The sequence below is a fragment of the Notothenia coriiceps genome, unplaced genomic scaffold, assembly GCF_000735185.1.
Source record: "Notothenia coriiceps isolate Sejong01 unplaced genomic scaffold, NC01 NC01_scaffold00037244, whole genome shotgun sequence".
Lineage (NCBI taxonomy): Eukaryota > Metazoa > Chordata > Actinopteri > Perciformes > Nototheniidae > Notothenia > Notothenia coriiceps.
In genome coordinates, this window is record NW_011369945.1 from 27339779 (window position 1) to 27352824 (window position 13046).

General features: G+C 39.6%; 1 protein-coding gene across 1 annotated transcript in view; it reads left to right on the forward strand.

Annotated features, from left to right (window-relative positions):
* The window catches only part of LOC104965498 (nucleolar MIF4G domain-containing protein 1-like), a 7528-nt gene extending 2148 nt beyond the window's left edge, over nt 1-5380 (forward strand). Inside the window, exon 3 of the mRNA XM_010794452.1 lies at nt 5376-5380. Within this exon, the coding sequence (XP_010792754.1) occupies nt 5376-5380 (5 nt within the window). The remainder of the gene's footprint in view (nt 1-5375) is intronic.
* Nucleotides 5381-13046: the final 7666 nt, after the last annotated feature.

The following is a 13046-nucleotide window of genomic DNA, read 5'->3' on the forward strand; positions in this document are numbered from 1 at the left end:
TTATTCTCTTAATTTGTCTATAACTATAATAGATCATAATAAAGATGTGCCTTTACCCTCACTGGTTGAAAAAAGCTCTTATATTCCGTTAGCCATAGCTGCTAACACAGATGCTAAACACAAAAAGACCTGTATGATCATATGACAATGAACAGATCGCCACTCGGGCTTTACAATAAAGACACAGCCATGCCAAAATGCGGCATGTGTACAGCTCCCTTTATGGGTAACTGCAATTTGTGAGTCCCAAGGCCCGGAGCCTGCAATCGGTGCTCTCCGTTAGAACTACACTCCCTGTCCAGACCGAGACACTATACCAACGTAGATGACACGTTAGGCCTCGTGAGTACATAACAGACCCTGAACTTCGGCCAGAGGTAAAAACAAGCTTGTTTAATTACTTGTTGCCAGTCCTAGATTCCTTGATTTTTTTTCTTTTTTGCGTGTGCTTAAATTATCCGAGGGCGTACCAAATGTCCTCGCCGGGCCGTAATACGGCCCGGAGGCCTGGAGGTTCCCCACCCCTGGTTTTTAAATAATGGTCGGAATGTGACCTGTGGAGCCCTTCTGGAATTACCAGTGGACAGCATATTCCTAAACTAAAATGTTCAATCAATAAAGTAACATCTTATCTTATCTATCTTAATAATATCTTCATATTAATAATACATAATTAAATCATACAGTATGTTCCCGAAAGGGAGCAGGAGGAAGCAAACATAAAAATATACAATAATATAGACTGCCATATTAAAGCAAAACGACTGTAAAGGTAAAAAGTATGAGCATAACAAATAAAGAAGTGTAATGTAAACATTTACATATAATTATGATATGTAATACTATCCCCACCTATCCCCTCGTGTGCCTTGGCTGACTTGCACTGAAACTGCACTTTGAACACTTTAAATTAAATATATTAACATTTTAAACTGTATACCCCGGTTATCTAGGCCCTTTTTGTTTTGTTTAATGTATACCACGTTTATCTAGGCCCTTTTTGTTTTGTTTTATGTATACATGTCACACTGTGGGAAACGATATTTCGATATTTCTGGATGTATAACACATGTAGAATTTTTGACAATAAAGCTGAATTTGACTTTCGCGTGCTTGCATATTTTAACAAAGCTTTTCATTTTAGCCACACTGAATTTAACTAGAAGTCATGGCTGTGTCAATTACCAGTCTGATATCGTTTTACAAAGATGACAAGAAGAGTGTAGATAGAGGAGAGAACCACTACAAGTCAGGACACGTTACAGTGCAGCCTAGATGAAGGTGTGCTTACCGGTGTTGTCAGGGCTAGCATGAGGGACAAGGTTTATAGTGTCGGTGAGTAGTGATAGCAAGAGTACCGTTAACCTAGAGATAAATTATTCACATACATTCCCATCAACAAATCAATTGTATGTGTCACATAAAATCTTTATTAGGCAAGGCAAGGGCAAGTTTATTTATATAGCACTTTTCAACACAAGGCAATTCAAAGTGCTTTACAAAAAATGAAAGACATTAAGAAAATGGCATTTAAAATCAGTCATTAAAAAGAAAAGCTAATAAAATAAACATTAAAAGAAAAAATAGATGGATAAAAGTTACAGTGCAGTCTAAGATATGAATAGTTCAATTAAAAGCAGCGACAAAAAGAAAAGTCTTCAGCCTGGATTTAAAAGTAGTAAGAGTTGCAGCGGACCTGCAGGTTTCTGGGAGTTTGTTCCAGATATTTGGAGCATAATAACTGAATGCGGCTTTACCATGTTTAGTTCTGACTCTGGGGACAGAAAGCTGACCAGTCCCTGAAGACCTGAGAGATCTGGATGGTTCATAATTTAGCAGGAGGTCAGAAATGCATTTTGGTCCTAAACCATTCAGTGCTTTATAAACAGCAGCAGTATTTTGAAATCTATTCTTTGACATACAGGAAGCCAGTGTAAAGACTTCAGAACAGGAGTGATGTGATCCACTTTCTTAGTGTTAGTGAGGACTCGAGCAGTGGCGCTCTGAATTAGCTGCAGCTTTCTAATGGATTTTTTAGTGAGACCTGTGAAGACACCATTACAGTAGTCCAGTCTACTGAAGATAAAAGCATGGACATGTTTTTCCAAATCCTGCTGTGACATTAGTCTTTTAATCCTAGATATGTTCTTTAGGTGATAGTAAGCTGATTTATTAACTGTTTTAATGTGACTGTTGAAACCAATAACTAATTTAACCCAGGCTAGAAGTCAGAGAGAGCCACCCCGAAGATATCGGCTCTTGGCTGAGGAGACAGAGCACGCGGCAAGGTCATCAGCTAACTTTTCGAAACTTCTCTCCCCCGAGCCAGAAAAAGAAAAGAACACTTACATCCTTTGTGTAAACACTTTATGTTCCTTTAAATGGATCAAATCTGTTTGGACCATCAGGAACCTGAAGGAATTTGTGGGCAAAGCCTGCAATTGTCTCCTGAAAAGAGCAACAAGATGTCTAATTCGGTGAGCATCCTCTAGTCTCCGAGGGTAGATAATGGCATATTGTTCAGGAAGAGGGTAAGGGTTGAGCTGCCAGCAATTTGGAGCTGTCCGTGAGGTCAGAAGCGTGTGAGCTGCTTCCCTATATCTGAGTGCGGGGTGATTTTGTTTTTATTTTTTTGGTTTTTTCTTATTGTCATGTAGTCACTATATGGAGTGATGAGCCTCGAGAGAGAGTTTCTCGGAGAGAGTATGTGACACACCAGAAAACACAGATTGAGACTTATTCCAGTGAATTAAACTAGTTACAGTATGCGGCTTAAACCGGAATTAACGGTGTTGATAGAGGGTTGTATGGCATGTGACCTAGTATTGTAAATATATTGTTATAACTATTGATGAGGGAAAACGAGAGCGCGGACGAGCGCACAGGCTGACTTACAGGTTTGATATATAAGAGAATGTGCTCTCCACAAATATGTGATTATGCTCGCATTGTGGAGAATGGAAATGCAGGTCATGCGGTCCGGCGGATGAGCGTATGTGCTTTGCCGATTGTGCTACATTAGTTTTCAAGCGTGGCACTAGAACACCACTCCTGGAGTGAAGACGCCAGAACGGCAGCTAATATATCTGTAGTGCATCTCTCTCGCGTCCCGAAGGGATATGAAGCTGTTCCTCAACCAAGTTAGAGATCTATTCTTTAACCCGGTCGTATCCAACAGGAGACGCGCGCGACCTCCGAAGATGCGTGAGCTGGGCGCTGCCGGGTAAAGAGCGTCAGCGGTGTCTTTGCTCAGTAACTTCTTGGTTTCTCCCCGAGCCTGTAACGATAGGAAACGAATTCGGCACTTGGTCAACACGTGTACGCTGTTCGCTGAACACGCAACAGCTAGCGGCATGATTCAGGCGGGTGTGTCTACCACTGTGGTCATTGATACCATAGGCTAAGAACTCTCTGGGCATTTTGGTCCAGGAAAGGACAGGTTTGGTACTGCTCGCGCGTGTATCTAATCTTTGAGCTTCTTCTGATGGTCAAGGTGGGTGTCTTTGTTCTTTTGGGGTTTGTTTTTTTGTGACTTGCTTCCCTTATTGCGCTTATACTTGGGTGGCGCGCTGTGTGTTGTCGAGACTAACAGGGCCGTGGTATGGTGGGTGTTTGTCGGTGTCAGTTAGGACTATGTAATGATAGTTGTGAAGGGTGTTTTTGTTTTGCATTATCAGGGCATTCACCACTGCAACCTTCAGAATGCAGGTCCATGGTGTCAGATGTTAGGGGCATCTCCAGCATATGGGCTTGGTATATGGGTGTGCTTCTTGCTGTGCTGTGTAATATGTGGTAGGGAGAGTTCCCTACTCTGGGAGCACGGGAAATGACATATTAGTGAAGCATTGCACTAATCAAGGGTTGCTGTGGTCAGTATAATATAGGGATGAGGAGAAACATGAGCCTGCTTGTGGAACATCCTTACGTGGTTCACCAGAATGTGTCTATGTGGTCAGTCTTCACCTCACTCTCTTTTGCATAAGAAGGATATGTAAGAAATTTAGATAAAATGTGAATGTTTGTAATTTACATGTTTACTCGCCTTCTGCAATGTTGTGGTTGTTATTTTGTAGTGTGTAGGTTTCTGTCAACTCGTCTGTGGAATATAGTAACAAGTATTAGTCTTCAGATCACCCCCTCACATATAAGAGCATTAAGACACCAGTACATAGGCTTCGCTAAAACAAAACACTAAAGATAGTAACCCTTGCACTTTGATAAGTCTTGCTGAAAACTTTTCACTATTTTTGACATTTTTATAGATCAAAATTGAACTAAAGAACATAAATGGTACGCCATGTAAGATCCATATTGAACACTAGGTGTCAGGCTACACTAACCTATAATAGTTCATATTCTTAATTAATTAGATAAGATATTACCTGGTATTGATCTCCCAATTTGGGGAAATGTTTGTGTTGGCAGCGCAGCATAACGCATAACAAGAAAACAAAATATGAAGTTTTATTATATATACAAAAGTATGTGAGGATGGGTATGAGTTAAATTGAAATATTTATGGTGTATATAATGTACATGTTTATCTGTCTGAGAAGCTATGGAGCCAGAGACGTTCTCTTTGCAAGCCAGAATTGTGTGTGTTTTATATAGTTTAATACTGTCAAACTGTATTATTAGCTTGACTACAATCTTTAGTTATATGGGTGCACGTTATGGCATGTTGGATTAGTAATTAGACTTATCATAAAGAAAGCCACACAGGTTTTATGATAGGGATTTTGGCGCATTATCTTACTTATGTTGCGGGTTCTTTTCATGTCTCTAGGCACCATCTCTAAAACGCGATACGTCACTACCACTCATTTAGCATTTCTACCTTTTTGTGGACATGGAGGAGTGTAGGGTGCGTCAGTCTCTGAGCCTCAGTGGCACGAATCCAGACTCTCTTATGAAAACATTGTCGGCGAATGATTGAACAAGCACTGTTTCTATTGTGTGTAGGGTACATTTCCTGTGCTGCAACCCGGTGGAGCAAAGGTATACAAAACCATTGTGTAGCATAACTAGTACTGCTACGCTTGTAGCTAACGTATGTTGGAGTTGTGATTGAGTGGGGTTGCATAGACGATAACGATATGCCGAGGAAACTTGAGAAAACTGCTGGTGATTAATTATGTCTATAAATTTGTTTACTGACGCCGCGTGCTTGGTTATGAAACGGGATCAATTCAAAAATACAGATTTCTAATGGTCAGATATATTTACAGATACTAAAGATTATATGGTATAGCTTGCTTTCTAGCGAACAACAGGGGAAAACATATATAACTTAGCGGAGTTGTTTAGCGTACAACGGCCTCTGGACATATTCTCTGTAGTCCTGATTCATGGTTCTGACCATCTTGCGCTTTTAGGGTAACAACCACGTGTTTTTCCGTAACTCTAAAACTCTTCATATAATTTACAGTGTGGTTCACTGCTGATGTATTTAATGTCGTACGAACAAACGTGATTTATGCTCTTATAAATTTTGTGTGTTCAACCACGGCAGACTTGGTAGTGTCGGAGCTGTTTTGCGAGAAGACTCCTAATGGGATAAATTGCTTGCTTTGTCAACTAAGAGACTTGGCGTAAGCTACTTCCGGTGTTTGAGCGAGTTTCTCTGACAGTACTAATCTATGACCAATTATCTTCTCTTCCTCTAATATGGTATGGGGTGTTATTATTCGAGGGTCTTCTCCCATGACAAGTTCTGCCCGCTGTGGAAACTTTTCGTTGTTTTCACATGCGAACAACAACTTCCTGTTCAACAGCGTTAACTTCCGGCCTGCAGATATAAAAGCATGCCAAATNTACTCAGATCTTGTACTTGAGTAAAAGTAGAAGTACTCAGATCTTGTACTTCAGTAAAAGTAGAAGTACTCAGATCTTGTTCTTGAGTAAAGGCAGAAGTACTCAGATCTTGTACTTGAGTAAAAGTAGAAGTACCAGAGTGCAGGAATACTCTGTTACAGTAAAAGTCCTGCATTCAAAATGTTCCTCAAGTAAAAGTAGAAAAGTATTCATGATTGATCATGAAAGTGTTCTCAAAGCTGGTAAAGGTGCAGCTAGTTTGAATGACTTTGTATACTGCAGGGTAGCTTGTGGATTTACTCCAGGTGGAACTAAAGTCTGATTTAACACTTGATTAGATTTCACATCATTCATCCACATCTGTGAAGTAACTCAAGGGATTAAATACATGCAGTGGAGTCAAGGTACACCATTGACCTCTGAACTGTAGTGGAGTAGAAGTACAAAGTAGCATAACATGGAAATACTCAAGTACAGTACAAGTACCTCAAAATAGCACTTGAGTACTTGAGTAAATATACTTAGTTACTTTACACCACTGACTATAAATAAAAGTTACCATCAAATACACATATGGTATAATGCTATTAACACTACATTCAAAGGCTTTATTTTCATATGCACAGTAGCTACAGTGTAGATATGCCAATAAAAAACTTAAATCTCAATCTGCTCCAACAATTCAGCCTTAATATGAGACATCAAATAAATATTAAAATAAAATAGTGCAATGAGTAACAGAGTAGAATAAAATAGTGCAGATTTTGTTGTGAGACCAATGAAGTAAACTATATACAATTTCAGAAAATAATAATAAAATAAGCCAAATGTTGCAGAGCTTGTTGTAAGTGACCAAGTAAAAGCAGGAGTCTATAAACATATATACACTATAAACACATACACATAGCTAAGTTAGCTCACAGCTGAACAAACTATGAGGAAGTTCCTTTTAAGTCCAAATGCACAGTGATAAACAGTATTAAAGTAACTCATCATCTCTGATTAAAAGTTACTGTCAGATAAATGTACTGAGCCTATTTTGTCACTAATATTTAAATATTTTCCAAGGGAAGTTACATTCAGAAATGTTGGTGGTTTTGCAAAATCACTTTATTTAATGGTGAACTTATTGTGGGGGGAAATACATAAACCAAAGAAGCTTTAAAGGTGGGGTAGGTAAGTTTGAGAAACCGGCTCGAGATACACTTGTTGTTATATTCCATGGAATGCTCTTAACATCCCGATAGCAATGAATATCTGAAGTGCTTTGACAAAAAATCCATAACAAAATCTCATCTATGGAAGCCGTGGTACTGTAAAAAGCACGACCAATCATCTGAGCCGGCCCGGCTAAAGTAACTGGATGGCCTTCCTGCCTGTCAGCCTTCCATCTGTGCACAAACTTATCTCGTGCCCTCATTGGTCATGTGCGCGTTCGTGTGTGTTGGAGGAGGGGCTCTGTGAGGAAGTGGCAGATTTTTTCCGGTTGTGTATTTTCAAATTCTAGTGCACTCGAGCTGGTTTCTCCAAAATGACCTACCCCACCTTTAATGGATTGAAAGTATTTGTTACGATCTGCATCTGACATGAGAAATACTTCCTGAGCTAAGTTCTCATTGTATTCCTGATAATGGAAAGTATACTCGTGTTACGCCCCTGATAAAGGGGGAGAGTTATGACAAGAGTCAAAGTTAGGTTTCACTTGCCGGTACTTTACTCGAGTCGGTTAACAAATGCAACACCTTTCAATAGCACACACACAAAAGGCCTCTCGTAAGAATGCATACCCTTGTCTATTAACACTGTAATTCAATCACGAGACTCCTTCATTTCCACAATATCATTGACAAGACACAGTATTTAGCAGCCCTAGTTTGACCGAGTTTCTCTTTGTGTTTCGTCTCTCTGCAGGAAACTATCGGACCCGGCTGTTTGACGGACAGAGAGACGAGTACCTGCCGGTCTCTCAGAACATCACCTTATCAGTCCAGGTCAAAGATCCTAATGACAAGGTTAGTCCTGGTTTGGTTCTGATTAAATAAAAACACACGTTTTAACTTGCCTTCCACTCTCAGATGGAGGGTTTTTACACCTGAAAAACCTAAGTTAGAAAACAGTGTCCAGGTTTTTTCACAAATTACTTTTACCTCTATCTCCTAGGGTCAAAGTTCATGTGGCTAGGGATTACTTTGACCGATACACGCCGGCCCGTGCCTTGGACTTCTCCACAACTGCTCGGGTCTTGATTGATTGAGTGGGGAAGTTCAGGAGATATTTCCTCCTGTAGAGGAGTAGAAGTACAGAGTAGCAAAACATTGAAATGCTTAAAGGTGGGGTAGGTAATTTTGGAGAAATCAGCTCGAGTGCGCTAAAATTTGAAAATACACAACCGGAAAAAATCTGCCACTTCCTTACAGAGCCCCTCCTCCAACACACATGAACGCGCACATGACCAATGAGGGCACGAGATAAGTTTGTGCACAGATGGAAGGCTGACAGGCAGGTAGGCCATCCAGTTATTTTAGCCGGGCCGGCTCAGATGATTGGTCGTGCTTTTTACAGCGCCACGACTTCCACAGATGACATTTTTTAATGGATTTATTGTCAAATCTTTTAATCTATTCATTGCTATCGGGATGTTAAGAGCATTCCATGGAATATAGCAACAAGTGTTTCTGAAATAAATTAAATACCCCACCTTTTAAGTAAAGTACAAGTATCTCTAAATTCTACCTTACTTTACACCACTGGCTATACAGATAGAAAGACTAAGCCTTGTGCAGAGGCATGAAAAAAAAAAGTGCTACCAAAATTATAAACTGACTGCTACATAATTACAATAAATGCTTTTATATATTTCTATTAGATGTGACTCTTTGGCGTTTCTGTTATTATTACCTCTGCTGCTTTGGTTGTTCTGACTGCTGAAATCCTCTGTTATTCCTCATTTTAACGCCCATATTCCGTGGGGTCGGGGGGCTCGGATCCTTGTCACCTTTTTCATACCTGATGAGTTTGCATCCCTGTGTTTACCAACCGAGATGGAATAACAAAAATGTGATTTAGCTGTTGTGTTTATTGGTGTCAGTGTTGACAGTAATCTGTAATAAAAATGACACGAAAACACCAATGTGAAAAAAACCTTTACTATAATAATTGTTTGACATTTTCTACACGTTTCTGATTTAATCTGGATTAAGTTTTAGAGTGTGTTTAGTTGTATGATTCTTTTGTTAATTCTTTTTTAAAGCGTTTACTTTTTATATATGTTTAGTTCGTTTTTGTAAGGATCAGCTATAGAGTCTCAAAAGTATGTACCTAATTAGATTTCTCCTCTTTCACGTGCGATAAAAAACAATCCCGGTTGGTTAACATTTAAGTAGAAGATCTTTGTTAAATGATATTGAATATCATATTCCACAATTTGTCAATCATATTTTTATTACATTTTACAAAACTGCATGTGTTGAACAGTCTGTTTTGATTTATTCCTGTGTTTCCTGCAGCTGGTTCTGTCTCGGTCTCACGGCTCGGAGGGAAGCTTCAGAGTCAGATCTAAGGAACCTGGAGGATACCAGATCTGTCTGCAAGCAAACTGTTCACAGCACCCCCTGCCTGCTGGAGTCCTGCTGGTGAGATTACACACTTTTTATAGAGTGGTGCAGGAATGTCATGGAAAATATCAGGAAATAAGGTCTGTGAGACAAATGTAAGAGACGGATCACGTTTCGTTCTACGACATTAAATCCATCAGCAGTGACCCCACTGGTGATTTCTGAAGAGTTGACGTGTCTGAAAAACGATGGTTGTTACCAAGTGGCTGAATAGGACTAATGAAGTCGTGGAGGTCGTTGTACGTCATTACGCCGAACACGTAAACACTCCTCTAAGTTTGTTTCTGTTCTGCTTGAAAGCAAGTACCTGCCTCCTGCAGACTGTTCATACAAACGCTTCAACTCGTACCATTTAGAATCTGGTGTTTGAATATGGATCTGATGTTGGCGTGACGTTGAAGTCGTGCCGCTGGAGTCGTTCCTTTATAGCATAACGTTAGCATTTTGCTTCTGGCCATTAGATTTATGATTAGAAAATTATAAAAGTAGGGTAGACATGTGGAGATTACCCAACTGAACAAAACGTGCATTTATCAAACAGATTTGTTTTTTGTTCAGTTGGGTAATCTCCACATGTCTACCCTACTTTTATAATTTTCTAATCATAAATCTAATGGCCAGANCCTTGGGCAGTCTCAGGATGTAGAAGAGACATGAAGAAGAGGGGACACATGTTGATGTAGAAGAGACATGAAGAAGAGGGGACACATGTGATGTAGAAGAGACATGGAGAAGAGGGGACACATGTTGATGAAGAAGAGACATGAAGAAGAGGGGACACATGTTGATGTAGAAGAGACATGAAGAAGAGGGGACACATGTTGATGTAGAAGAGACATGAAGAAGAGGGGACACATGTTGATGTAAAAGAGACATGAAGAAGAGGATTTAGCATAATAGGTGACCTTTAAATTAGAAACAAACTCTGATTGGTTGATTGATAACGGCGGTGTGTCTACAGGTCGGGGGTCCGGCTACTTCCCTTTGTCTCGGCTCCATCTGAACACCTCAGCGACTCGTCCAGCAGCGATCAATCAGCCAAGTTATCGAGGCGTCGCCCGGCGTCGTCTCCGAGCCGCCGCCTGAGATTCGCGGATGAAACGGAGACGGAGGCGGAGTCTCGTTACCTGGAGAGACAGAGGAGGCCGGTGCTGCTCTCTAAACCTCACCTGAACAGGTATTGTTAGAAAAATCTCCCTGGTCTCCAGCTTGAGCTTGAACCTCAGGATCCATGTATCTGTGATCCTCTCCAGAATGGAAGTAGTCATCACATACAGAGCATCAACTAGTTCCTGAACAGTGTCCTTCACATGCTGATATCAAAGAGAGGGAGTTACACAGTCACAAGATGGAGGAATAGAAAGCAGTATTCAATGTTTACTTCAGATTAGCTCCACGTCAGAAATGAGCATGCTTGTCATATGTCTCTCTCCATAGAGGCTGAATCATCATGTTAATCACATAGCTATCATATGCCTCAAACAGTCCTGATGCTCTTCTAGGTAATCACACATCCTGTCATGAACTCAGCTACAGTTGGGATACCTTTGATATCATATTACTTTGATATTGGAAGAGTACATTCACTATTTTCCCAACAATGTGTGTACATTTATTTTCTGCTCTCTTCTCAGGGTGACGGCCATGTCTGTGTTCGGAGACTCGGGACAACAACACACATATTCAGGAGTAGCTCTGGCTCACGAGTCAGGAAAGATAGAAATGCAGTATTTCACAAGAAGTTTGACGGTGTCCAGTTCTGAAGAAGAGGAGAAGCTGGAGAGTTTAGTGACCGAAGCCTTTTGAAGCACTTGTAAATTAAAATGTAAAACTCTGGACATGCATCTTATTAATCTGTTTCTGTTAAATTTCCTCCTAAACAATTTCACATACGGATTAGAAGAATGTAGCTGAATACCAAATATCTTATTATTTAATATCCTTCAATATGTGAAACCTTTATTATGTTGGTGTAAATATTTCTACTGTTAAATAAATATAACATTTGTATGGATTAACAACTTTACTTTTTATACAATAAAATCATACTGTCTGTAGTTTGTGTTTTATTTTGTATTTAGATCTATTTTTTTGTGTGGAAAGTATCCATTTAAAAGCTGATAATCTAAGCTAACCCGGTTAGCATCCGTCTGGCTAGACAAAAAGCCAATGGGGTTTTGCCGTTGGATTTCACGACAGGTATATTGCAGAAAATCATTAGTAAATTAAATTCCTAAAGAGTGGGTACAGCCCTGCGGTCAATTATAGGTACTTATACTTATAAAAACTCTAATTTATCTAATTCTTTAAACAATATGAGAAACTAACTGCTCGTATTTTCTGCCACCGTATAGTTTTGGGACGTGTTGCCAATGGATGTAGCCTAGCAACTAGCAACCCGTCGCCTAGCAACAGAGAGATAGCCCCTGGGAGGTCAGAAAACGAACTTTTTCTCAAAGCAGGTATGCTAACTTTATTCATAGTTTTTTTTTAGCTTAATTAACTTAGATCACAGACTTTGTGCTGTTTGCTGAAAGCAAAACACATTTTGACGTTTTTCCAACTTATAAACTGATACCAAATGCTATAAATATGTAACTTTATGGACTAACAGCAAATTGATTTAAGCTCATATTAGCCTTTAGCTTTACAGTAGCTAAAATGTGGGATGATTTTATTTGTTATTGTTTGGGTGTTTTATGATAATGATTTAAACCCATGTTTTGTATTCCACTTTTTACTTCGTGTATCTATCATCTCTGCCTGTAAATAGCATTTATTTCACCCTGATTTCCAAACAATATGTATGTTCTTTTATTAAAATAGTTTGAACATTATTGATAAAAGAAAATAGGAATAAAAAAAGGTCCCCCCATGTTTTTCCATGTCATCCACACACAAAATCAACAGTTATTGATACAAAATGTGATTCTTTTAAAGTCTGCCACCAACACAACAGAGATTTTTGTCACATAAGTCCCAAAAAACATTATTTGCAGGAATCCTGTAAGAAAGATTATGGAGGAGACAAGAACAACAACAGACCTCGTCCCCCATCACACCCTGATTTTCCAAGAGAATGGGACACAAAATATGAGGACGCAAAATATGAGGACGCAAAATATAAGCAAGGTAGACCATGATGTCACCATGATGCATACAGACTTTCAGACACCTTATACATGCTTTCTCTGTCTCCAGGTGAAACCCCCTAAAGTCCAGCATCATGTGTTCACTCACGGTCTCCAGCGCCTGCATCATTTTCCTTTTGAGAGCCCGGTGCGTTTCATGATGTTCTCTGAAGCTTCAGCTGCCTTCATCTGCCTCCACTCAGACAACACAGCCAGCATCTACCCCAGGTGGGAAGTAGTGGAGTACAAATACTTTGTTACTGTACTTAAGTTCATGTTTCTGGTCTCAGTACTTTACTCCACTACTTATTTTACTGACGACTTTTTACTTTGACTTCTTACATGTTGAACTCAAATACCTGTACTTTCTACTTCTTACATGTTGAACCCAAATACCTGTACTTTCTACTTCTTACATGTTGAACTCAAATACCTGTACTTTCTACTTCTCTCATGTTGAACCCAAATACCTGTACTTTCTACTTCT